The following is a 27,572-nucleotide window of genomic DNA, read 5'->3' as shown; positions in this document are numbered from 1 at the left end:
CTTGAAGGGCCATGAGAAAATATTGGAGTTTGTATTTATTTGTGTAGTCAGTCTGGGTTATAATCTGCAGTTTGAAGAACTGCACCCTGTGCTTTCTGATTTAGCCAAATCTGATCTCTGTCTTTAGTGCATAAGTAGTAATTTACCATTTTTATCCACTTTTATCCAAAGCAATTTAACATAAAGAGCATTCAGACCGACAGTGAATTACAGCAATAAAGCTACTTGAAGTCATCTTAATGAGGTGATATGAGGACATCGCTGTTGCTGATCGAAAAGTGAATTGACCCTTGACGGATTTGAACCCAAAATGTATCTCACCTGTAGTCTGCCATTGTAAAGCTCCAACGAGAGGTAATCTCTGTGTCCCGCCGCCAGTAGGAGTAGGCCGCTACGTCTGCTGGTTTTAAATTGGAGCGACACTTGAAAACTTGACAGGTCTTGAATGGCATCTATTCGACAGTAGCTGTCCCCAAAATAGGAAGCTGCAAACACAGAAGGAGAAAGTTTTTTTTTTTTTACTAGAAATATTTTAATGATGACGTGGACCATTAACGTGTGAATGTGGAAGTGAGAAGACACACAGCAGATGGAAGTTTGAATTGAAAACTTTTCCAGCTGTCTTGTCAGCTGTTGTGTAGAAAAGACACTGTTCTGAAGAGTTCCAGCTTCGGCCCCATGAGAATGTTTATATAACAGCTTTACTGCAGGATTCCCAGAGCTTAGTGTGGTAATGTCCGGCTGTATGCTAATGTAGCCACTTGCCCTGGACTGAAAATTTGATTTTTTTTCTCTATTGCTTTCACTATTGCTTTTAAATCATACATGCATCACTCCTGGGCTGTATGTCAAGGAGTTCCCCTGTTCTACTGAAGAGGTTTTTCAGGGGCCAAATTAACAGAGCCTACGCAAAGGTTACATTATATGACCAGACTCATTGGGAAACCCCTCCATGGAATTTTGGGAAGGATCCAGAAATGGAACATTCTCACAGGAACTATGGTCAAACGTCTTGGTAGAGGGTCGGGAGTCAATTTATGACTCATTTAATTCCCCTTTCCCAGCTCATTTACAAGTTTTTTTCCTCTCCTTGATACAAATGTTGCATGATAATATTAGTGTCCACCAAAATACTATTGTTACAACAAAAACATCACATATTAACTTATTATTGTTTTAAAGGGAGAATTACCCCCAAAATGAAAATTCTGTCGTCATTTACTCACCCTCAAGTTGTTCCAAATCTTCATGTACCTTCAGTAAATTATGACAGAATTCCCCCCCTCCCCCACCCCACCCCAAAAAAGAAAACCAATCTGTCGGCATTTACTCACACTTTTTGAACGAATCGTTTGATCAGGTTCACAAACTATGTCTGAATGATTCATTCAGGTATCTGATTCTTGAGTTCACTCACTCTTTTACTTGAACTCACTCATTTATTCAGACATAGCAAATAACAGCTCTCTGGAAAGAAATATTACCAGTAAATTAGTGATTTAAATGTCAGTTTGTTCCTCACACAAAGCTATTGACTTCAGAACACTTGGAATACAATCATCTGGACTATGTTTATGGTTCTTTTCCATCCTTTTTGAAACTTGACATTTGGAGAACCCTTTAATTGTAATTGCATGGTATATCAATACATCCTTCAAAACGTTTTGTTACACATAAGAAAGTAAGTCTGGGTTTTGGAATGACATGAGGGCGAATAAATAATGACAGATTTTTAAAAAGTAAATTACTTATTTATCCTTAAAAGAGTAGGCAGCATCTGAAATCATTCAGCAAAAATAAGTATCATTAGCTAATGGCTAAGTCATGGCCACCAGCCTAGTTGTGTTTCTATTTGTTCCTCTGTATTCATGAACAAAGGGAAAAAAAATTATTTGAGAGAACACTTAATACTCAGCATAAATAATGTTACAGTGAACTGAATGTGCATTTGGGAGTAAACTATTTTAATGTGCCAAACGTCTATTTTATGAACAGAAACCCTCTTTAGAGTAACTGAAACACTCATTTGCACTCATTTGAGTGAGTGATGCATAAAAAGCATCAGAGCTCTTCAAAGTTCAGCAAAGATACGCCCAATATACATTCAGTCAATGCACTCCAAAAAACAAACACATAAATCTTGCAGAAAGAGCCAAACACAACAGGAGGCAGAGCAAAACACTGAGGCTTATATGATCTCTCATACAATAATCTATAATGCTGAAAAGGTTGTAACATTTAGATCTGAGCCAGCATAAGACTGTCCACACAGATCTGAGACCCTCGGATAGCATATAAAGCAGAGCAAACCCAAAGAAGCGAGATCCATTTTAATGAAGCTCCATTTATCTGAAGCCCGTTAGTCTGATTTAGTTTATATCAGTGCTCAACGACCTTTGAAACGCACAGGAGATTTGCAAGAGCCAGAGAGAACATACATGGAATTAGCTGGGAATATTTCCCTCAGCTTTACGATCATCAGATCTGTTTTTGTTGGAATATTCACGGAGCACACCGACAGAGATTGGGCAACTGGAGCCCAAGGACTCTGAGGTTCAATCTGCCGTCAGTGCGCACTGAGCATGCTCAGACCAGAAGAGACACAAGGGCCACAGTTAGCACAGCCAGGACGTATGAATCTGGAACACATTACAGCTCTTTGAGGGGATTCTTAATGGGACACATGTGTTGAAGACCCCCAACCATTCCAGGATTCAGCGTGCACCATACATTTAACCAAGACTCGTCTTTATAGGCCAGTCACGTCTCATTGCGTGCTAAAAAAGCTTTTGTTTGTGAATGAGCATCATTATTCTGTTGGTTAGTTGATTATGAAACTCCATCAGTTGAATGCAAACGGCACATCTGTCTTTTACACACCAGTTATTTTAAAGAGGAGAACACTGTTTCAAAAGAAAACCCAAAGCGGAAAAATCGAGAGTGATGGCAGATTCGGACAGAAACATGGAATCTATGCGTGCCAAACTGGAATTACTAAATCTAATTGGCATTGGTGGAAAAATAAATCCACTTAGAAAACCAATATGAAATCAGAATTGATCCTATTAACTTTATTTATACACATTCCATTGTATATCATAGCAATCACTTGCTTCACTTTTTCAGACTTTTCAATCCGTTGACCTCCAAACCACCTCCATTCTACGAATATCCAGTTGACCTTCCAATTCTAGGAATATCTCAGATTAACAGTAAAATGTGTTCATGCATATGTCCTATAAGGGCTACATTTCAAACTACATGTTTCAACTATGACATAAAAATACATACTTCATCGGTGAGGGTAAAGTACATGTGTATGTGGTAAGTCAGAATGCTAGTATTGGACATACTACGACTTGATAAAATAGTTGATCACACAACCTTCAGTTACACATTAGTTGTGTTAGCATGTAAGCATTAACAGAAGTTAAAAACAACAACAAAATTCATCAGCCCACATTATTTCAACTTACTTTTTAAATTATTTTCAACAGAGGAATTCCTGATGAAAAACTACATTACCCATGATTCTGTAGAGAAATCTCTACCAGAGAATCGTTACATACAAGCAAACCATGAATCAAACGTACAATATTTTTATGCATATATTGCTATAAACCTAAAATATATTGTTTCTATATATATTTTAAATTAATAGTATTATATTTCTTATTTCATTATTTTTACTTCAATAATGTAATTCGCAGTTCTTTATGGGATTGTAGTTCTTTCCCACATTAAAAGGATTGTTCACCCCAAAATTTTGTCATCACTTACTCATTCTCAAGTCGTTCCAAACCTGTATGAGTTTCTTTCTTCTGTTGAACGCAAAAGAAGATATTTTAAAGAACGTTGATAATCAAACGGTTGATGGTATCAATTGGCTTCTACAGTAGGAAAAAAATACTGGAAGTCAATAGCTACCTTCAACTTCCTGGTTACCAGCATTCTTTAAAATCTCTTCTTTTGTGTTCAGCAGGAGAAAGAAACTCTGTCCCAAGGTTTGGAACAACATGAGGGCGAGTAAATGATGACAGAATTTTAATTTTTGGGTGAACTATCCCTTTAAGGCTGTTAAACTAATACCTGTCTTTTTGTCATGTTTTCTACTATTTTTTTGCTTCAAATCAAAGTTTGTTATGTTGTGATTCACATTATAGCTCTTTGGTTTGGTTCATGGCTTATAACTTGAAAAGAAAGACTTTTTTATAAATCCATATGGGAAAAATTGAATGCGAAAAATACTTTCAGAGCCAAGGCCGAACTGAAAAAGCATGCATGGATATACACAAAAATGCCCTGGAAATAATACTAACACTACGATTTGGCATGCATTCAACCTAACCTTGCACACTATGTAGCACAGAAAGTAAATGAATTGGGTTGCAGTCCAGCTCTTTGATGTGACTTTCTAAGTCACACTAGCTTAATCATATGATGCTCCTGCATCCTTCGCCCTGGGAAACTGTGTTTGTGTGTGTGTGTGTGTGTGTCCCTGGGCGTCTGCCAGGGCAGATGGCGCTATCGTGAGGACCGCTGCAGTCTGTATTTTTAGTGCTCAAAGGGAACTGAGTGGGTCTCTGTCTCCCCATCCTGTGAATGAATCAGACGCACCCTAGTTCCTCAAAACCCTGTCAGATGTCCGGAACATTCACACGGAAACAGAAACAACTGAAACCAGCGGAAGCAACCTACTGTTTAATCGGCCAAACAAGAGATGTGCAGATCACAGAGGAACCAGACTAAAATAATCCATAATGAAGCATGTTTTTTATGTTCTGTCTAGAGACTAAACCTCTCTGAAGGTGACCTTAAACTCGCTTGCTCATTTGCCTCACGAATGATTTGTTGTCCAGGGCTGCAGTCATGGGGAATAAACGGATCTCTCCGCAGATGAGCTCTGTGCCAGTAAATCGGGCCTGGACTCGATCCATACACCTGCTATTATAAAATGACTTGTCTGAACTTTCACCTGAGCTTTCATCCACAAATTACATTTACACAACTACACAAAAAAAAAAAAAAAAAAAAAAAAAAAAAGAGTACTAGTCACTTTTGAAGAAAACAAGTCACTGAGTTGAGTTCTGTTTACATTCTGCCAGCATTTTTCAAAGAAACACACATAATTATTCTAAAATATCAATTTTTAAGAGCACATCTGAAAACATGGCAAACATCTTTTCACGTGTAGTCTCTATGGCAACAACGAGTGACCATTGCATTTCCTAAAACAAACCACCAAGCTGCCGGTAAGATTAAACATAGTACATAAATAGCGGTTTTGCTGATGAGCTGTTCCTCTGGTTGTGTAGAAGCTGTGTGTGTGTGTTTGTGTGTGAGAGAGGGATGGTTGTAATTACATCAATCTTAAAGCTGTGTTTTACTGGAGTCTCTCTATATAGACTGAGCTTTTTGTGGGGATCACTGTTGCTATGGCAGATCAAAAACAGCCTCTGCGTTGATCAAAGTCTGGCAAGATATTTTGAGAGGATATTATTTTACAAGAAAATAAGGATGATGACACATAAGTAAACATGCAGGCCTATGATTTGACCCCCCCCTTCCCTCAAAAAGCTATAGACTATAAAAATAGCAATGCTTCATAACTTGCTCTGAGCAACACGTCCTTCAAGAAATAGAAAAAAATGTGTCATGTAATACAGTATTATTACTTTATCCTTTCATTTCACTCCGCATGTTTTCATTTGAGCTAATAACGTAATAAGTACGTCAAGACGCATCACGCATGCCATATTTGAATATACATGAATATGAGCTATATTGCTGAGGAGAAGGTTTTCAGCAAATAAAAACTTATAATTCGTTCTTTATCATGACATAAATCTATCGCATGATTTCAGAAGTCTTATAGCAAACAAGGAGTCCCTATATGCATTCAACAGCCAGTCCCCATTCACAACCAGCCAATACACTGAATGCAAAATAATTCCTTACACGAGGGCGAGTAAATGAAGACAGTCTTTGAAACTATTAATTTAAATACGCAATTCAGATCGACAGGTGATGTATTACAGAAGTGTCCTATCTTTCTGTAACACAGCTACAGTTAAATAAACAAGAGTTGAATCAGTGTGTGTCTTCGTTCCTGAAAGAATACAGACAGTTAATTGTTTTATTACTGAATGAATCAGCATTTGAACGAATTGGTTGAGTGAATGATTCAATAACTTTGATATAACCCCCTATACCCTAATTCACTATTCCCTACATTACTCTACTTGTACAAATTCAACTTGTTGCATGTTTATCGGTTGTACACGCGTTATTGCGGTGCATTGTGGGATTGAATGAGTGCACTCGATAACATCCACTGTGGTTTCGGACACCACTACAAATGGCTTTCCCCTCAAATAGTGCCCTTTTTAATGGTATGGGGCGATTTCGAACACAGCCATACAGTCAGGAGTTTTGTTCTCGAATGAATCAGTGTTTTGAACGAATGATTGAGTAAATGTCTCATACATAAAGAGTCACTTGTCGCCACCTATTGACTTAACGATGTAACCAGCAGAAAAGACCCTAATTAATATCCACTAATAATGCAAGAGCATATATTAGAACATATAAGAGCGTATATGTCTATGGTATATACTACATCCTTTTTTTAACTAGTTTTTCATGATTTGGCCCCATTAAACTTGGCATTCTGGGAGTAGTTTTCCTTCCAGAGGATTTGAAGGTATAAAAGTGCTGTTTGGACGATATCAGAGATTGTTCCATGAGCTGAACTGAAGAGTTTCTCAGGGGTAACGACAGACAAAAGCTGTTTTACAGAACCCTAAGCACATGTAACTGAACTCAAATGTACTGTTGACCCACAGAGGTTCGCATCTATTCCCTTCCCTCACGTTTCTTTCAGATATCGCTCCTCTCTTCTCTCAAACACTTGCTCAGAGGGAATTACTGCACCGTTTCCACAGCAAGCTGCTGACACTGATATTAATTAAATCATCTCAACCTTTAAATACAAACAGCGTGCTCACATTCTCACACACACGCGAGCCAGAACTGCCTGAGAAATCTCCACTCTCTGCTTGAACAAGAAGCGTAATTGCAGATGTGCCTAAAATACACTCAACACAAACAGAGAGGAAAGACAAAAGTGATTATAGGAGGCTGAGAAGAGTCTTTTCTTCTGTCTGTGTTTCTTGTGAGAAGTAAAACACTGAAACGTGTTTATACTGGTTAAGAACAAATACTTAAAGTAGTCATTTCATGCTAAACAAGAATAATGTTCTTACAAAATGAAGACTCATGTTCACAAGATCTGTACAAGTTACTTTAACATATGATCCTATTGAGTATTTAACAACTTGCTAGTGGTTTAATTACTCATTTCACATGTGAAATGTTCATAACGGAGGTCATTTACATATTTTAAAGGTACAGTAACAAAAAAAGTCTGTTTAATTCATTCTTACAGTAAGTGAGAGTGAGAAAAGTGGTCATGAAAACTAAATTACAGGCATTTTTGGTGCAAGAATGCTAATAAGTGGACTCAAGTGCATGGCCTTGATGTCATTTTAAAAGCAGGGAAACGTATTATATCTTGATGAAAGTTTACAAAGACATATTTTTCTAAATACATGCACTGATGAATCTTGCATAGTAAAACCATCTTAAAACAGGAATGCATTTGTGTGCTAGAAACCATGTATGTTTGATCCTAAAGGTCAGAGGTCTGGATTCTGCCGCTGAACAGGAAGTGGGGGAAGGTAAAAGGTGAGCATCTGGAGGGAAAAACTCCTCACAATTCGATTCTAATTTTTTTCTTCTCTCTCTCTCCGTTCAGTGAATAAAATGAGCCAGAAAATGTGTCATAAACGACCGTTATTGCGCTCCACGGGAGCTGAGGCCCATGTTTGGTTTGCAGTAGCTCATGTCCAGAGAACGAGGGAACATGCTGAATTATTTTCCCTAGCGGACACGTAGCACTTTCAGATGCTCCCTGCAGAATTTTTAGAAGCTGACGTTAGATTCACCGCAGCAGTGCGAGAAACTGCCCCGTTAGCATGATGTCACTCACCAGCATGCAAAAGGGAGACATAGTCTGCGTCCCAAATCGCATACTCTCTTGAGTAGGTACTTTTGAATAAGTGATTACTAAAAAATGACGTTCTAGTATGAATGTGTGTATTATGAATGTAATTCATACATACTACATTGGCAATGTCATGTGACCCACCAGCGTCAGTTGTGTCGCTTTACTTCCATTCACAAATCCTCTCCCGTGGCCTCATGGGATAGAAAAGTGTCCATCATACGCACACTTCAGAATCTCGCCGGAAGTAGTAGATCATCCGGGTACTTTTTGCTTACTTAATGTGAATTCAGACATACTTCTTTTGTCACATTTTTTTTTGTTTTTCGCCTACTATGGAAGTATGTGATTTGGGATGCAGCCATTGTGAGGAGTAAAAAAGTGGCAGAACCCGTAATTAAGATGCTAAGCCTTTACGAACACCCAGATGGGGATCTCATTTTGAGCTCACTGAGATCTCACAGTCTGTGAATGGAGTTCTTGAACTCTTTTTGCCTGGATGCTTCTTTGTGACCTTAAAACATGACCTCTGACTCCTGACCTGTCGCTGCATCGAAACACCGGGAGCAATCCTCACGCACTTCCTTTAACTCAAGCAGTTTTCAGACTGAGCAAAAGTTGAGTGACAATGTATTTTCCTCGCAAAAGACAACATTTACAGTGCATTTAACATCCATTATGTCAACTATTTCCAAGAATATAAACATTACGATTGTGAAAAGTATGATATGATAATGGTGTTTCCTAAGGAAACTTAAAGCAATTACTATGCACTTAGTGTGATTTAAACAAACCCCTTATCCTAAAGTATTAAAATTAGGGCACATTACACACCCCGTTGTGCTGCAGACATGCATTAAGTTAAGTCATCTTTATTAATATAACACTTTGTACAATACAGATTGTTTCAAAGCAGCTTTTAAGTGATGCATTACCTCAAATTGTGATTCTTGATGAGGAGAGCTACTGCTTTTCTTAGTTATCACACTCATAATTTTCTTTTCCGGTGGACTATAAAACTGGCAACAAAATAAATAATTGGACGAGAAGTTGATTATTTTTCAACTTATTAAGTCGTTTCTGAGATGGAGAAGACTACTAATATTTGGTTGAAGATTATGAAAGCAATTTCTGCTCTTTTAAAATGTCATGCACTGATGATTTGTGCACAATAATACTAGAAACCTTGATTAAAATAAATAGTGCTGATTTCGATTTCATGAAGCCTTTGAAGGAGCTACTCGAACACAGATGTGATTGTGTAAATATTGACTATCGACGTGTGGGGAACACGTCGAACAACGCAAGCCTTGTGCTGTTAGCATGAGGTCAATCCCTGATTTTTATCAACTCGTCGTTGCGTGAAACACTTCATTCAGCTGATAAACGCTCACATAACTCACCTCATTACTGACGACGTGGAGCGATTTAAACTCTGACAACTGAACCTTTTTGCCTGTAAATGCATGTGTGTTTGTGTGTGCAGGAATTCCTCTGGTCTGTAAGAAGAAGTGCAGGTGTGTTTGATCAGAGAGACCAATCTCAATTCATGACCATGACCAATATGTCATGGCAACATATGTTTTCCATTACTTTAACTCATGAAAATAATTTGGTAACACTTTATTTTAAGGTGACATAGTTACAAGTTACTACATACTTACTTTAGTAATAACAATAAATTATGCATCATTACAAGTAACTAACCCAAAACCAAACCCTAAGCGTAACTTTATTTTTAAGGTGTCATTGTTACAGTGTAATTGTATATTTAAGTACTGAGTAATAATAATTAATTACATGTAGTTACTATAGGGTTAGGGTAGGATTAGGATTTGGTTGAGGGTTAGTTGCATGTAATTATGCATAATTTATTGTTATTGCTATAGTACATGTAACAAATGTAACAAGGACACTGTAAAATAATGTTGCCTGAGTTGAAATGACTAATGCAGCCAATTTGATTAAAAATTGAAGGCAATGAGCAATGTAGCCAACATGCCATAATTCAGTCTGAAAAAAAGCCACATAACTTTAAATATCATTCATGTTCACAGCACAAACTGTGCAGGACTGAAGTTAAATTGCGTTAACAGTTTGTTCAGACCTCAAGGCCTAAGTATGAGTAACAGAAATAAGTGAATCTTGCCTTATTTTACCAATAAAACCTTTTCCAGGAGTGCACAGTGATTCAGTGTGTGTATGTGTATGTGTGTGTGTGTGTGTGTGGGAAAACCACGGGGTTTAATTATAATCAGAGACTGTTTCTAATCCATACGGTTTACATGTCTGATTTTACGGCAGTAGATATGAGATGGTTCTGCTATAGCTCAGGGCTCGCCGAGTATCAAACTCTCACTAATGGCAGGGTAATGGTTTAAACATGTGGCTCGGCTGGAGATCACCGCAGAGGAGGTGTGTGTGTTTAAACCAAGCCTGTTGAATGTCAGCGTCTCCTGAAGGTGCCCTTTAAACACCCTTAGTTCCTCTCTTTAGTCGAAAAACGCACCTTTTCATCATATAACACATTTAATACTGGTCTTTGAGATCCACTGTGTGGGTGAATGATCTAGAAGACAGATGGTTGCACAGTCCTAATATGGCGCTGTAAAAGTCAAAGCAGACAGGAGTGTGTATTTATGCAATTCTGAGCACAGATGAAATTTTCGCCCCGTCTCACGATCACCTCATCGATGCGGACCCAGACAGATGAGGGCGAATATCTGCCGGGAGATGCCGAACATGAGGAGATTTAGAAATGGAAAGGCCGAAGAGGAAAGACGAAAATATTAATAATGCTGGCATCTGTGAATTTCCTATATATGAGTTACGATGCATTCAAGTTATTCTGGTCTAAATAAAATGGACATTTCTTTCTATCTTTAATAGTTTCCTAATAATAGCACAAGAAGCTTTTTTAGTGTGTAATTAATGTTATTCACTGTATGTCCTTTATCATCTGCCATATTCCGAATGAAAAATTCGCTGAGTGTCGCTGCTTTAACTTAGCAACATACTGAAATCAATTTATGCAAATAATGCTACTAGTATGATGCATTGGCTGTAATCATTGAAAAAAAGACTGGCTTTGTAGAGCATTTCTGATCATTCATTGCAAAAATTATATTCTTTATGAATTTTTGTCCAATTTTTCCACGAAAATCCTTGGAAAAAAGGATTTATTGTATATTGAATACACACATATTTTGTCCTACTGTACTTGTTTGCTAAGACAAAATACACTTGCATTAAAGACAAGTCCTAATATGTTATGTATCATTGCTTTGAGTAAATGCTTAAATAAATCTTATTTAAATGTTTGTTGGACATTTTAACGGGGAAATTAGACATTAACTCTTTCCCCACCATTGACGTAATTTTCCGTCGTTTATGAGACAACATTTTCCCACCATTGATGGAATATCACATAATGTATGAGACAACGCTTCCCTGACACTTAAACGAATTTTCCATCATTTAAAAGGCAACGCTTCCCCACCATTGATGGAGTTTTTCGTCATTTATGAGGCAACGCTTCCCCACCATTGACGGAATTTTCTGGCTTTGTGTGTTTTCACTGTTATATGGTAGGGGGCGCTATTATGCATCTTCTGAAAGAGGCTCTGCTCTATCTCTAGATATTCATACAACAAAATATTCTGGGGGCCATGAATTAATTGTGAAAATTATCAAAAATGCTGACGGTGGCTGGCAACTTTTTTTTTAAAACGCTGGCAGGGAAAGACAATTCAATAAGACTATTCTTCTGTAGGTCTCTCTCCTGTTTCTGGTGTAGATTAGCGTGAAGGATGTCTTCTGCTTATAGGAGGGACTATAAATCAGCCTGATTCTTAGGAGACATTCAAAGCTCCCACAGGTCCTGTTACACTCTTACTGCTCTCTGCTTTGCCTTCACTATATACTAAACACACACACATATGGATGACCCCTGGTGTTCACTGACCTGTAGGGGTCACATGTTATAGGCCTAACTGTAGCCACTGCTGCTGACACGCTCGTGTGTTTCACATTATGAGGATAGATTACAATGATCCACTGCAGAAAAGCCTTCAGGAATGAAGCAGAACCCCCCCACACACACACACAAAAAACACACTCTGGAACTGTAATTACTATGACAAAGATCTTTCTGGACTTTCTTGGCTGTCTTTGTGCTTACAAAATATGTCAGGAACAAGCCATCCATCCATCCATCCATCCATCGATCCATCGATCCATCCATCGATCCATCCATCGATCCATCCATCCATCCATCCATCCATCCATCCATCCATCCATCCATCCGTCCATCCATCCATCCGTCCGTCCATCCATCCATCCATCCATCCATCCGTCCGTCCGTCCGTCCGTCCATCCATCCATCCATCCATCCATCCATCCATCCATCCATCCACATGCATGTATGTCTATCTGCCTCTCTGTCTATCTCACTGTCTGTCTGTCTGTCTGTCTATTTATCTATCCATCTGTTCATCCATCTATTTTTCTTGGCAGTCTTTGTGTTTACAAAATATGTCATGAACAAGTCATCCATCCATCCATCCATCCATCCATCCACATGCAGGTCTATCTGCCTCACTGTCTATCTCACTGTCCGTCTGTCTGTCTGTCTGTCTGTCTGTCTGTCTGTCTGTCTGTCTATCTATCTATCTATCTATCTATCTATCTATCTATCTATCCATCTGTTCATCTATCTAACTTTCATGGCAGTCTTTGTGTTTACAAAATATGTCATGAACATTCGCATGAACAGTGTGCACTGATAAAGAGAATAATAATGGAGTGACTTTGTAACTTTGCAGACCTTTTTCATGCTCAAACAGCAAAATTACACACTAAAGAAAGTTGAAAATGTAAACAAGGGTTTGTAACAGTGTTCTCAATGTTCTCAAATCAGAAGATCTAAGCTTATAGGACAGATCATTCTTATCGAACGTGGATCTTCTCTGATGGACCACATCAGACCTCAGCTCACGGTGTTCCTCTCCGCTGGAGCTCTTCAATCTGATAGCTGAAATATCACACAGATTGGGGATTATTGTTTGGCTTGACGACAGAAATTGACTCGGAGGCAACTGGGATCTGGTAGAAACACTCAGAACACAACTATAGACTCTTTGTTTAACAGACTGTGCCTTTCATTCTTTCATCTGTTTGTTGTTGTCATTTTTGGTGGCTTGTGACCAAAGACGCATTTCTTAACACCACGACGGCGCTTCATTTTTAACATACCATCAGCTGGGCGTTCCTGGACACAATCAAAAGCATTTCTCAGGAGGTGAAAACATCTCACTCGGTAAACAATTTGCTAGCAAACAACACAAGGAACCAATTTGCAAACCTCTTTTAAATACTATTACATTTTGTGAACATTCCAGAACACTCCGTGACACACAGAAACATCTTTCACATCTGATTAGTGTTTTTAATTTCACAGACTCTTAATAAGAGCTGTGGGGTGTGTACGGACGAATGCATCTGTCAGACTGAGACTGTCTTTACAACCTTTATCAAAAAATTGCTGCGCTATTATGGAAATACACTACTAGTTCACATTGCAATCTATTATTATGGTATCACTGGTTTCAGAATGTCAAATAAAAAAAATAAAACTGGTTTGCCATTTTGTATGTTGGTCCCTTTATCACTATATTGAACACTTCTTAGACTAAACTTGATATTGATAGTCAAAACAAAGTATATGCAAGACTAGCACCAACCTAGAGCTAAATGACTCACTCGAAGGTCATTCACATTATGCACAGAAGTTTAAAACATCAGGTTAAGCGTCTGTTCAAATAGTAGTGACGCTTGCTTTGGCAAAAACTCTTTCATTCACGTCAAATTAAATATGGCATGTACCCTGACTAAGTTGCACTGAATCTCAGGCTGACTGAATCTTTTACTCATGTGAATCACACTAAATTAACCTGCAGCAAATTTCTCAAGATTCCTTCAAGATGTTAAACAACAAAATGCCAAAAATCAGGAGTGAGAACTGTAAAGCTTTTAACTGCCTCATAAACTTAATATAATAGCGTAAGTTTGATTGATGGCTTTTTATATACTCGAAATGTATCATGGTTTCATAACTGTAAACAATTTCATATTACTCTGCTTTTATGTGCTAATTCAAACCTTGTGCTTGAATTAGTCATGCGGTGGGATCACAAAAGGCACTAATGAAGAAAATCAGACATGATTAAATAGAAAACACTTTTATAAATTTCACACATTTTCCCCTCAAATCCCTTTTAATGCTAGTCAAGGTCTCTTGCACCAAAAACAAGTCCTAATTTAATTTTTCATGACTATTTCCACTCTCTCTTACTAAACAGCCTAGGGAACAATTAAGCCTATATGTAAATGACCCTGGTTTTTGATTGGCTAACCTTTGCGTATGGGCGTGGTTCCTTCATCAGACCTGGCCAAAGTGCTAAATAGATATTCATAAATAAACATAGACATCAAATGCTGTGGATATGTGGTATTAAGCTGTAATGCGGTCAACCTGGAATAGTAATTAAATCATAAATCCATAATCATACAAGCATCATCACAAAATAAACCCCAACAGGGTGATCAGGACACCTGACAAGAAGTAGAAGGTAATAAAGTAATTTATTTGGCAATAATAAATAATAGTAAATACATAAATGGGCATTCATCTTGATTCAAGGTTAAATTACTTAATGAGAGAAGGAAAAGACAGGAGAGCAATATAAAGCTAGCACTGCTATAGCAAAAAACATATATATATATATATATGGGACAAATATATGCAGTTTAGAATCATTATACAAAAGTATCTGACCACAGAATTACCAGATTGACCAAAGCAGGGCTGTGCTGTTGGCTAGCTAAAGAACACGGGCTGTGATAATACTGTTATAAAGCCGTATATCATATCAAGTTTTACTTAGTTTGGATTAGACAAAACCTTCCTAAGCACTGTAACGAATCGCTATTCGTGTGGCCAACCATTCCAGAGCCATCAATCAGAGTTAATGACAGGCAGAGATGGGGAGTGTGTGTGTGACCGCAGGACAAGGGTGTCTAACTCCACCCATCCCTCGAGCTACTGCGCAGCCCACTAACACACACACACACACACCCACTCTGAGGTCGCTACTTGTTCTTCACACCAAACTGCCTCTGAACACCACAACCATCAAGATGCCCTCTAAACGTCAATAACCAGAGCGCTCATCCATGCTAAACACTAAAAGTGTTTGAGTGCAAGTGTATGTTTACATACTGTACTTAGACTGTACAATTTGTCCCCAGAATCGGACAAAAACTTGCATTGAGAACATACATATTATTAACTATTATAATTATATTTAACTTTAATACAGAGGTCTGAGGTATCTCTTAATTTAGTAAATGTTTTTTTGGTGTGTGTGTGTGTGTGTGTGTGTGTGAGAATTTTCGATTTACCCCTTTTGCGCTTGAAGAGCTCCATGTTTATAGAGCGCTAACACAAAACTTGTAATCTCACAGAAACATGCTCTTTCAGTGAAGGAATTACTCAGAGTCCCTCACCTAGTTTCGCGTGTGCCGTGTGTGTGTCTGTGAATCACAGCGGGGCCGAAGCACCTTGTCAGCGCTGCTCATTTCCGCTGATTAACTCAACTGAGTCATTATGGTTTCGTTAGACGGAAAGGGTTGGGATCTTCTCCCTGCCGCCACAGACAGGATCACCACGGCCCTGAGTACCGCTATTGCAGTCCTTGAAGTGGATTTGCGCTCATAAGAGGGAGAGCTGCTGTTTTTTTTACCCTTTACGAGGCACCCGACTCAGACAGGAGGGGCCGACGGGAGGGGAGAGGGCGGATGGGGGCCGGGTGGAAAGGGAAAACTGAGCAAATAAAGTAAATAGACTCAACAAAAGTCATTTTTCTGCTGTAAGAAAGGGTCTTTGTGCTGAAACCCCTCCGACCAAGGTGCATCACGGAAAACTAAGGGGGGGGGGGGGGGGGGGTACAGTTTTTGAATAAAAAGTACCAAAAAAGGAGACGTGTTTCACAAGCTGTTTGAATAACGGCTTCTTCCAGAAGCTCCATAACTCTGTGCCAAATGGTTTGGCTGTTGGTCGAGGGCGTTGTCCGTCTTACCTCTCTCTGCCAATGACAACAGCACAGCTCAACAAAACTCTTCACAAGGGCTTTATTTAGAAAAACACGCATCCTTTCCCTTCAGACTGACGCATCAGGCCTGTCCATCACATGTTAAAACATCTAATAAAACAAGTTTTGGGAACTAATTGTACGTAGGGATCATTGGAAGCGGCAAAGCACAGACAACATGGCATTGTGGAGTTGTGTTATGGAGTGTGTTGCATGAAATAGTGGTGTTTTTAACTGTGTTGTGTTGTGGAATAGTTTTGAAGACCATGATGCACTACACAATTGCATCATAGAGCAAGTTGCACTATAGAATGCATTATAAAGAATATTGCGCTGTAAAGTTGTGTACTGTAGAGCGTGGCACTATAGAGTGGCATTGTAGAGCATGTTGTGGTTATTATACGTTCTGCTGCACAGTTACATTATAGAGCGTCACGGTATAGAATTACGTTATAAGGCATGTATAGAGTTGGTTTATACAGACTGTTGCAAAAGAGTTCTGTTATAAAAGGTCATGGTATAGAGTCACGTTATAGAGCTTTTCGGCATAGAGTTGCATTATAGACCATGTCATGCTATAATGTTGCATTATAGAATGTGTTGAGGTATAGAGTTGCTTTATACACCCTGTTTTGCTATAGAGTTGCGTTATAGACAATGCTGCTGTATAGAGTAATGTTATAGAGTGCCACATGATAATTCTGGATCAACATGAAACAGCATTCACAACTTATTTTGCTTTCCTAATGTGACAGATTTATGAATGAAATGGATATTCAGTGAAAAAAGTTCTACAGACTTGATTTCATCCATTCAGAGTTGATTTGAGTATGAAAGGTGGATAGATATGACAGCTAAAAATAGTTATTTATAGACCAGAAATGTGTATTGACATTGTGAAGACAGTAAGTAGGGGTCAGTTTTGATTTTAATGTTGACTTGTTGGATATCAAAGAAAAATGTTGTAATAAATGGACAGTATGTTGATGTATCTGAAATGTAGACTCCAAACAGAAGACAAAACTCAAAAAATCAAAAAACCTAACACAAAATTACACTCACTTGCCAGTGAATTGTATACATCTTCAATCATAAACCATAATTTTCCACCACACGTCTGTGGAAGGTTTTCAAATATTTCCTTTGCATTTTATAGTCTAGAAACATATTCACTGAATAGAGTGTAAAATCCAGATGTCGCCAGGAATTCTGAGCCGTTTACTCAGTCACAGATGTACGGTAATGCCTGAATCAGTCATTCCAACGTCATTCGATTTCATATCCGCTAAACGGAGTAAAGTTCGGCATTGTCCTTGACTTTGTATTATAAGATTCATGCAGTTTTGTTCATCCATCATTCTCAAATTTTCCACGGCTTTTGAAAGCGCTCCACATTTGCCAAACAGACTGCCAAGTTAAACTGGCCCTGTTCGGAAACCTCTGTTTGTTCTGAGCAACATCCTGAAGTTGCATTCCTCTGACATTACTGGATCTACGGAGATGACACATGGAAAACTATTTACGATATGCGCACTTTCGCACCAAAAGCGGATTACAAGAGAGTGAGCATTGTGTTAGCGGTACATAGCGAAGAACAGAAGTCAGATTCACGGCTTTCCACCATTCCTACAATAGCAGCTGTTCTCGCATCCATCAAAATGCAATTCCCCCCGAGGGCCACTTCAGGCCCTGCTCATTGGCTTGCATGCGGGTTGGAATTATGGTATGATAATTAGATCTTTTCATTGTTTTTGAAGAATGCAGCTCGGCTCTTTCGCTTGCAGATGAAGTGTTTTGAAGGAGCTGCTTGGAATTCTCAGAGCAGATTCGCCCTTCGATTCCCTGACCTTCCCCAGAAGCTTCCAGACCTGACCAACATTTAGAGCTCCTCTGACTTCATTACTAGAGTTTATCGATTTAAACTCATGGCTGTTTACTGTCTGTTATGCAAACGGACTGTAGAGCCGCTGTTTGATTCCTCCCCGGCGGTCTGTCGCACTTTTTGAGACCTCTAACTGGACTTTTAACGGTCCTGGGTGGAGAACAGGACAAACATTTACTTTAAATTCAGCTCTGAGGATCCTACTTAAATGAGCAATGACAGAAACCATTTTGCGTTTTTAATAATTGCGCAGAAGAACCTCATTTATAATAGATAACATGCCTTGTGGGGAATATTTGAGGTGTGAAGATTCTGAGGCATTCTGGTGTTTACGTTGGGGACGGGGTCAAAATTCTGTGGAATTTAAAAACTGAACATGCAGCGTTTAATGGCCTGGATTTAATTTACCATCGACTGCAATTAAAATGATCCATATGGATTCTTAGCATGCAAACAACCAGAGAACACCCATTTTGTGTCTGCGAGAGGACTGGAGCATTTGGTTAATAAATTCACATCGTTAGAGACCCCCCAAACAGGAGGTTAATTTACGTCCACAGAGTTGCTAATGGATAATTGCCCTGCTAATGTTTCCCCAAGAGGCTGCTGAAGTATTAGAGAACTTATTACCCCCCACCCACACACATCTCAAACAATACACACAGTCCACACACTCTACACATACACAACACACGTTGGAAGCAGTAGCTTTCTGTTCATCCAAGAGTCAGTGTGTAGTTGCAATAGAGTGTGTTGCATGAAATAGTGGTTTTTGTTGACCATTTGTTGCATCATAGAGCAAGTTGGACTATAGAATTGCACTATAGAGCATGTCATGCTATGGTGTTAATTATAGAGATCATTGCGCTGTAGAGTTGTGTACTGTAGAGCGTGTGGCAGTACAGAGTTGCTTTATAGACCCTGTTGCACTATAGAGTGGCATGATAGAGCATGTTGCGCCATAGAGTTGCTTTATAGAGCGCTGAGTTGTATTATAGAGCGTGTTGCTGTATAGAGTTGGTTTATCCACCATGTTGCACAATTATAGAGCTTCATTATAGAATGTCACAGTATAGTCACGTTATAAAGCTTTGTGGTAAAGCTTTTGCGGTATGCAATAGAGTTTTGCTATAGAGTTGCGTTATCGACAATGCTGCTGTATAGAGTTAAGTTATAGAAGCGTAATGTTGCGGCATAGAGTCACTTTATAGAGCGCTGAATCTGAGTTGCATTATAGAGCGTGTTGCTGTATACACTCTGTTGCACTATGGAGTTATAGTGCGTCACGGTATAGAATTATGTTGTGTTGCGCCATACAGTTGCATTATAAAGCGTCATGGTAAAGAGTTTCATTATATAAGTGTTGCTGTATAGAGTTGCTTTATACACCCTGTTGCCCTATAGAGTTCTGTTATAGAGCGTCACAGTATAGAGTCACGTTATGTTGCGCCATTGAGTTGCTTTATAGAGCGTGTTGATGAATAGAGTTGCTTTATACATTCTGTTGTACTATAGAGTTGTGTTATAGAACGTCACGGTATAGAGTTGCACTATAGAGCATGTTGCGGTATAGAGTTGATATAGAGATATTGATATTGTTTTATAAACCATGCCGCTTTCTAGAGTCACATTATACAGTATAAGAGCGTGTTATGAAATAGTTTCATAAAAGACTGTGTTGTGGTATAGAGCTGCGTTACACCACAAAAAGAGTGCTTTGAATAATTTTCCAGTTAATTTATGTGAAAATCCTTGAAACAAGACAAATGCACTTGTGTAGCAAAACTGCATAAGATATTAAGACTTGTTTTCATAAACTGTACCTTAAATATAAATGTATTTTGTCTTACTGCACTGGGAGGTTTTTCACTTGTTTATACTTAAAATTAATGAATAAATAACAAAGGAATAAATACAAATACCCTTGAATTATGCAATCTTATGCAGTGCTGTGTGTAAAGTAAATGTATCTTGTTTTATGAATATTTAGATGAAAAAGTGAGTAAAAAAAAAACTAAAAGTGCACAGACTCTGTTGCTATGTTAAAGATTAAGTTGTGCTATAGATGTCTGTGACTGACAGCTGGCACTCTGCTCATTTAATTCCTTTCCTTCTACTTATTTTAAGCTCACAGAATCCTGCGATGACGGAATAACTGTGTCCCTGTGACTCACAGTAACGACCTGCTACCCCACCCAGTCTGCTAACAGCAGCCTCTGAGGCAGCACATGCCCCGTTTGAGAGCGGGTTATATTTATCCCCTCCACTGCAGAGAGGCCTGTCCCAGCGCTCCGCTCGGTCTCCAGAGAGCGCCTTTCTAAAGAGATGTTTGCACATTACCCAGAACGCCTCTGGCTGGATGGAGGTTTAATGCAGGACAGAAGTCAGAGCTGACACGCAGGCATGCTAACGGCTACGTGAGGATCCCAGTGGAAAGTTCTAGCATCTCCTCTTCGTTCACAGACTACCGCCAAACCAGAGAGCGCTATAGACATGGAAGACTGGAAGATTTACCTGCAGTTAAGACTGTTCACAAACGAAAAAGTTCACAAATTAAATTCTGTTTATAAAGAAGCCAGCTCTCAGGATCTATTTTAGCTATATAGAGTTCTTGAGTTAGCTATAGTACATGATTCTTTGAAGATTAAGGTTTTTGGTGTGACATTATACCGTACTCTCATAAAAAGTACTGTGTTGGTACCATGGTACAATAACAGCATGGCACTTGGTACTACTGAATGATTACAATATTAATTTACCATGCCATTTACATTTTACTCCAATGTTCTTCCAAGAATACCATGGTATTGGGAATTAACATGGTACCATGTAAAAAAAATAAAAATACAGTAATACTATTGTAATTTGGGATATACTGTGCAATAGTACAATCTTAAAAATGCTGGGTTGTTTTAACCCAAATTTGGGTTAAATATGGACAAACCCAACCGTTGAGTTAAAAATTTAATTAAAAAATTTAACCCAACGGTTGGGTTAGTCCATATTTAACCCAAATTTGGGTTGAAACAACCCAGCATTTTTTAAGTGTATAATGAATGTCTACCATGCTATTTACATTTCACGAATTAAAAAAATATATCATGCTGTTGGTATTACTACATGTAAAAACATGGTAATACCATTATACTTTTATATATACCATTGATAAACATTTAGTTTAAAGGAATATATCAAAATACACTGGTATTTTAAATGTTTTTGAACATGGCACCATGGTATTTTTTGAAGTACCCTGGAGTACAATGTAAATACTGTACTCAGTACTACGGTATATATAAAAGTACCATGGTTTAGCCATGCTTATGTTTTTAACATGATACCATGGTAATTTGAGAAGCATGGTATTTTTAGGTACCTTTGAGCAAAATCTAAACAGAATGATAAATATTCAGTACTTTTTACTAAAAAGCTATTGGTATTACCATGGTATCAACATGGTACACTCCAGCATTTTAGCATAGGTTCTTAAGATCAACCTACTAAATATAGGTATCAATTCTTCACAAAGAAAACACCAAGTTCTCCTGGTTATTTCCATCACCGGTAGATGTTTTTTTAAAGAACCACAGAACTTTAAAAGGTTTTCCTGTTGTATCAGGACGCAAACCCATTTTTAGAACCTTTATTTTTAGTGCCATCATGGGATTTCTAAGAATGAGAAACATGAATTTATTTATCTCTTACACCATATGCCATAAACGCTGTCCTGTGTAGACGACTACTGTAAAATACTGTATATTTCATGGGTTTTGTGAACTACAGATGTCTTTTCATCCATCTGTTCTTGCATGGGCTTCAATCCCAGCGGTTGGTCAGCGGCGCCCCTCTCTAGTGCGAGTGATAGCGCACTGTAAATGATCTTGTCAAGCCAAGATGGTGGCTGCTGGCCTAGTTTCATGATCAGCAGACTGGAAAGCGTTTGTCTCTGAGGAAACTGTGTGATGTTGTGGTGTTCCTTGTGCTGTCTCATGAAGATGACTCATGCAAAACTTCCCCTGAGGGACTCCGCCACCCCAACTCAATGTAATCGGCCAATATTAAACACAGTTAAAACTTTCACTACTGTAAAACTTTCCAGATGTTCTTTATAAGCAGCTCAATTAGTGCACAATCAATCAATCAATTAAACTCTTACATTTCCTTGAACCTATGTGAAGTTTACAGTTGGAAACATTGGTAAAGAATGCTCAAACTCAGGATAACGTGCTAAGTCTAAGAAAGAAAAACCCACAAAGAAGGTTTTGCTAATATTCAATTCAATTGTTCTCCTAGACACCAATGAGAACTTTTGCTGCTTCTGGATTTTTCCCCTGAGAAAAAAAAAGATGCCAGCCATCTGAAAGTTTCAGAGGAGATCTCAACAGTGCCATGAAGTTTGATGAAATACTATGTTATTATTGTTATAAAATATTTTCGTCAGCTTCAATAAATAAAAAAAATTAACAAAAATGCCACTATTAGCAATAACACTACACTCTGCTGAGAAATTTAACAATGTTGAACATTTTTAAATTATAATTGTTAATGTATTAACTTTGGCAGCCCTAAAATACTTAAAATAAAAATAAAAATTCTTAATTATAATAATGTGTCCAATCAAATGCCAAAGATCTCAAAATAAACTCAAACTATCCACATTAATTTTAGATCTCTGTACTCTCACTATATCTGTGAACAATTGTCTTATTGTGTCCCCTAAGTCATTTGAGAAGAAACATCTGATTGGCACGCCAACGGTCAATATTTAGGGTTAAGGGATTGTTCAAATCCCTAAATGCATGTATGACCAGAAGTGATAGTGATCCTCGACTCAAATAATTTAAGCCAAAAAGTGTTTATTCAGGGTTTATTCAGGTAAGTAGAACACTCACGTACACGTTTGTTGAGGTCTGTTTATGGGCCAATGGTTGAGTGATGATTTTGAAGATAAATTTAACCTGATCTATAGTGACAGTGATTTGGCCAAGAGTCACTGTGGGGACGACTATACCCACAAATACTTCTGTGTCTCCATAGTGCCACATGAGATTCTATTGGATGAATATGAAATGACAGGAATATGAAGTAGGGAGTTTATCTCTTCCCCGCGGTCTGGTATTGTCGAGGTTGTGTGTGTGTGTGTGTGTGTGGTGGCGTTTCATACTGACATATCATTTATTGAGGAGGACAGTGAGGAGGGAAAGTCTCAAGCATCATGGTTTCAAACTTTCTGCATTGATTCCTGTGTGGGCGGCAGGTTTCCATGGGGACTGCAGTTGGGAACACTATAGACCCAACCTCAACTACTAGAGTTAAGCCTTGCATAGCCAGACTTTTGACTATTAGCATAAAGTCTGGATGAATTGCAGCCTATTCTGACCAGGAGCCGTCCACCTACACAGGAAAGGTGTGGGGCTGGGTAAAAATATACATTTTTAGATTAATTGCAATCTAGCTGATGCACCGAAGTTCAGCACCGCAGTGAAAGAAATATTGTACTTGAGTCGTGCATGTGATACAATAAAAAGAGTGTAAACTGCGAAATAACGGCATGAAATGTCTTTTGATTCAGTTGACTTAGCAGGTTGTGCACAAAAACAACCAGTGTAGTTTGATTCACAAACAAATGACTCAATCGAACTAGTTCTTTTCAGCAAACAAACCCATACTGTACATCATGACCACTGTAGGCTGACTTACAAACAAATGACTGTTATTTTTAGTTAATAAAATGCATATACAGTGCGACCGGTGTAGTCCGATTCAAAACAAATGACTCTATGAACCAGTTCTTTTTAGTGACTCAAACAGTACTGTACAACCAGTGTAGTTCAATTCACAAACAAACTTATGAACCAGTTCTTTTTAATGAATTAAAAAATTACATATTGTGCAAACAGTATAGCCTGACTTATATACAAATTACTCTGAAGAACCAGATCTTTTTAGTAAATGAAGCACATACAGCATGACCAGTGCTAAGTTCCTTAAAGTAATCACTGTTATGAGAGAGTTAATTTAATAAAGGCTATTGGTTTGAATCAAATTTACAGTATTAGCACAGATAGAGTTTATTTCATATGTAGCCTAACCTTAATGAACATTATAACTGAAAAAAATACAACTGAATCAGTCTTATCAAATCCAAATCTGTATTGTATCATGAAATCTATACGATTTTGAGAACGATTCTTTGCCTAAAACTAGTAGCATGAGATGAATATACAGATTTATGTCTTTCTGTGTGGCACGTTACTTCGATTCAAGGTCCACATCCAAATAATCTTGAAACATTCGTCCCATTATCCATTCACAAACAGCAGACTGCTGAGAGATCAGCAAAGATAAATGTTTGCCTTCTGTTTCTGAGAGCCCCTTGTCGCGCTGAAAACGGCGGCTCTCTCTGAGACCAGCAAACTAATCTGATCAGTTTACAAATGCAAATATTATGTTTATTAATCTAATGTGCAGAGCTGTACAAACATTCATTACCCTGCCAACTACCCGGACTGAAACATATGCACTGCTGCAATCACAACACACATTCACACACACTCCTTGTATAGCCTTAAATGCTTACCAGCTCACAGGCCTGTTTGTGTAACGTGTTGCTGTGGAGACAAACAGCAACTTGGAGGTTTCAAAATCCAACGATGTTGCTGGTACACTGCTTACTGAGTCAGTAATATCTAAAAACCTGATTCACCATGACAGTCACAGTCTCATGATTCATTTTAAAGAGGCCATGAAATTATAATTAAACCCAATCAATTTTCTAAATCATGTTATTCATCTTATTGTGAATGATTCATTCATGCATATATCTCATAACATTAACCTCGTCTGCATAAACCCCACAATCAACTGCATGCTTGCATTCAGATTTACCGCCATCCAATAAACAAAGTCCCCACCCAAAATTAGTTTCTATGTCGATAATCCTATTAGCGGGTTTTTAAGTAGCTGGAATGTAAAAATAATGATCGTTTCCGTATACCAATCAAACAGGAAGTCCTGCCCAAAACTCACGCCATTGGTTGAGCAAAATGTTCACATGTCGGATACCTGAAACAAACAATGTTGAAAGCTATAGAGCTTTTGTAGCCCCCGCCCCTTTTTGCATTTGTAGTCTTGTATTTCCACAGCATGAATGTAAGACCTTACGGATTTATGAATGAACCGCTCGTTTTAAAATCTTCCCGGTCTAACTGACATTTGTGTGACCTCCGCTTCAAACATTACAATGCTCATCATAACTTACAATAACTCTACAATAAGTAAATCCACTTTACCAGCTAATTATTCTTCGACAGCAATGCCATAGAAATATACAGACTACCACGAAAACTGAAGTTCAAACTCAACGCTGCTCTTGTTTCTCTGGCGCATAAGGTCTATAGAGACTGTCGCAGCGTTCGAAATCGCACACTGATTAGGTACTACATTTGAATTTGAATTTACTTCGAGGCAGTTAAAAAAGTACGCTCTATATAGTATGAAAATGGTAGTATGAATGAAATTCAGATTTACTAATTCCGCCATGTTGTCACTGTCACGTGACCTACCAGCATCAGTTATGTCACTTCACTGCCATTCACAAATCCTCTCCCGTGGCCTCATGGGATAGTAACGTCCATCGAATGCACACTTCAGAATCTAATTTTTGATACACACATTTCTAAGGCCTCTAAAATATCTACATCACTAAAATTTTGCTGAAAAACCAGTAAATAATCTTCAATATGTTCAGCAAGAAAAAGGCATTTTAGTATCATTAAAAAAAAAACCTTTAGGTCTTGTGCCTTTTTGATGTGAAATCTTTACTGATTTTTATAATGTAGAAAAGAGAATACATTTTATATTGTTAGTAATTTTACTAATACTTACACAGGACTGAATCAATTATGAAATTTCCTAAAAATATTACCAAGGGGAAAAAGATAAATAATAAATATAAGAGGACCCAAAACTGAGCCCTGCGGAACACCAGGCTTTGATCTAAACTGCTTCAGCTGTTCAAATTGAGTACGACCCATAAAATAAGATCGAAACCAAGTCAAGGGGGTACCAAATTATTCCAATAGACTCCAATCTGTCTAACAGAAGGCTGTGCGAGATAGTAATAAATGTTGCACTCAAATCGAACAGAATATGTATAGATATAAATACAATTTAAGGTGTTTTTTTCCCTCCTTATGAGCTCTATATTTTCACCATATCACTACGTGCCACAGAAGCCTGATGTATCAGATATGATCCTCAACAAAAAACATATGCAAACTTTTTTTTATTTGTATTAATATGTTGTCTAAAGGTTTAATAAACTGTTAATAAACAATCTGCTTGTGATACGCCCCACCAACGCTTGCCACGCCCGCCACGCCCCATGAGGACTTACATCTACCGTTAAGCTTACATTTTTACTATTTCCCAACCACTCTTACTCTCACTCTCTCCACATATGGACTTCATGAGGTGTCTAACAATACAGGATGTAGATGCCAAAACATTCTTGAGATTACATGCTCAAACACTCATTGTAGATCAATTCTGGTGTTGCCGGTATCTCTGCCATCATGTGAGTTTGTGGCAGCTGGTCCTAGAGAAACGCTCTGATCCGAAGCTTAACAACGCTCACTTCAGTGCCACTTTAACTCGCACGCTAATTAGACTGCAGGTCTCACAGGCGCCGCTAAAGATCTCAGAGCGGAAAAGCAAGAACATCTGTGCGTAGGGCAGCTGATCCACACCTCTGAAAGTGACTCTTTATTTCAGGACCTCTGATCTGCGCGAGCCGGTGCCAGACTGCCCAATGCGCGCAAAAGAGCCCTCGACGGAAGTGAGAGAAGGAGGGGTCGGCGAACTGTGAGCTTATTGTACACCGGCAGAACAGACTCCAGCCTCACAAGTATGAATGAGTTTTTCTGTGCGGGAACCTTCCACACACACACTTTGAGATGTTTGAAGCTTTTCCACTGAGCTTGAGCTCCACATTCTTGCAGAATACTAAATAATGCAACTTTTTAAAAAACTTTTGCAAACATGCAAACACACAATATTATGGCTTATTAGTCCTAAAACAGTGAAATTGAGAGGTCTTACCTCCTTGGACAGTCTGGAGCAGGTATAGCAGTGCCAGAAAGAGGACAGACAGGAGAGGACACAGGGCGTTCATCTTGCCACTTTAGTCCGAGTCTCAGAGTCTCTGTGGCCACTTTGGGACTTGGAGTGTGTGCAGGGTGTACTCATGGAGGGGGCGGGACGGACACAGATGAAAATGATACCCTGAACCCCCCCAAATGCAAAAAGAGATCCAGCCCCTCCACACACACACCCCTGCCCGACCCTGCAACGCCCCTCTGGAAAAACTACACCTCTTTTTCTTCTCTCTTGTGCTTCTCCACCCCCAATTTCCATCCTCTCTGCTCTGTTAAATGATTCAGCTTTCATTCAAAAAGCAGACAGAGCTCAGAGT

The 27,572-nt window shown here is 38.5% G+C and overlaps 1 protein-coding gene across 1 annotated transcript in view; it reads right to left on the bottom strand.

Annotated features, from left to right (window-relative positions):
• The window catches only part of cspg4 (chondroitin sulfate proteoglycan 4), a 53,712-nt gene extending 26,388 nt beyond the window's left edge, over positions 1-27,324 (bottom strand). Inside the window, exons 1-2 of the mRNA XM_079859366.1 lie at positions 27,200-27,324; positions 322-485 (exon numbers count right to left, since the gene is read on the bottom strand). Of these exons, the coding sequence (XP_079715492.1) occupies positions 322-485; positions 27,200-27,272 (237 nt within the window). The 5' untranslated portion in view covers positions 27,273-27,324. The remainder of the gene's footprint in view (positions 1-321; positions 486-27,199) is intronic.
• Positions 27,325-27,572: the final 248 nt, after the last annotated feature.

Source organism: Squalius cephalus, assembly GCF_949319135.1.
Source record: "Squalius cephalus genome assembly, chromosome: 23".
Classification (NCBI taxonomy): domain Eukaryota; kingdom Metazoa; phylum Chordata; class Actinopteri; order Cypriniformes; family Leuciscidae; genus Squalius; species Squalius cephalus.
Note: the sequence above shows the minus strand (reverse complement) of the source record. Positions and strands in the feature narration are given on the sequence as shown.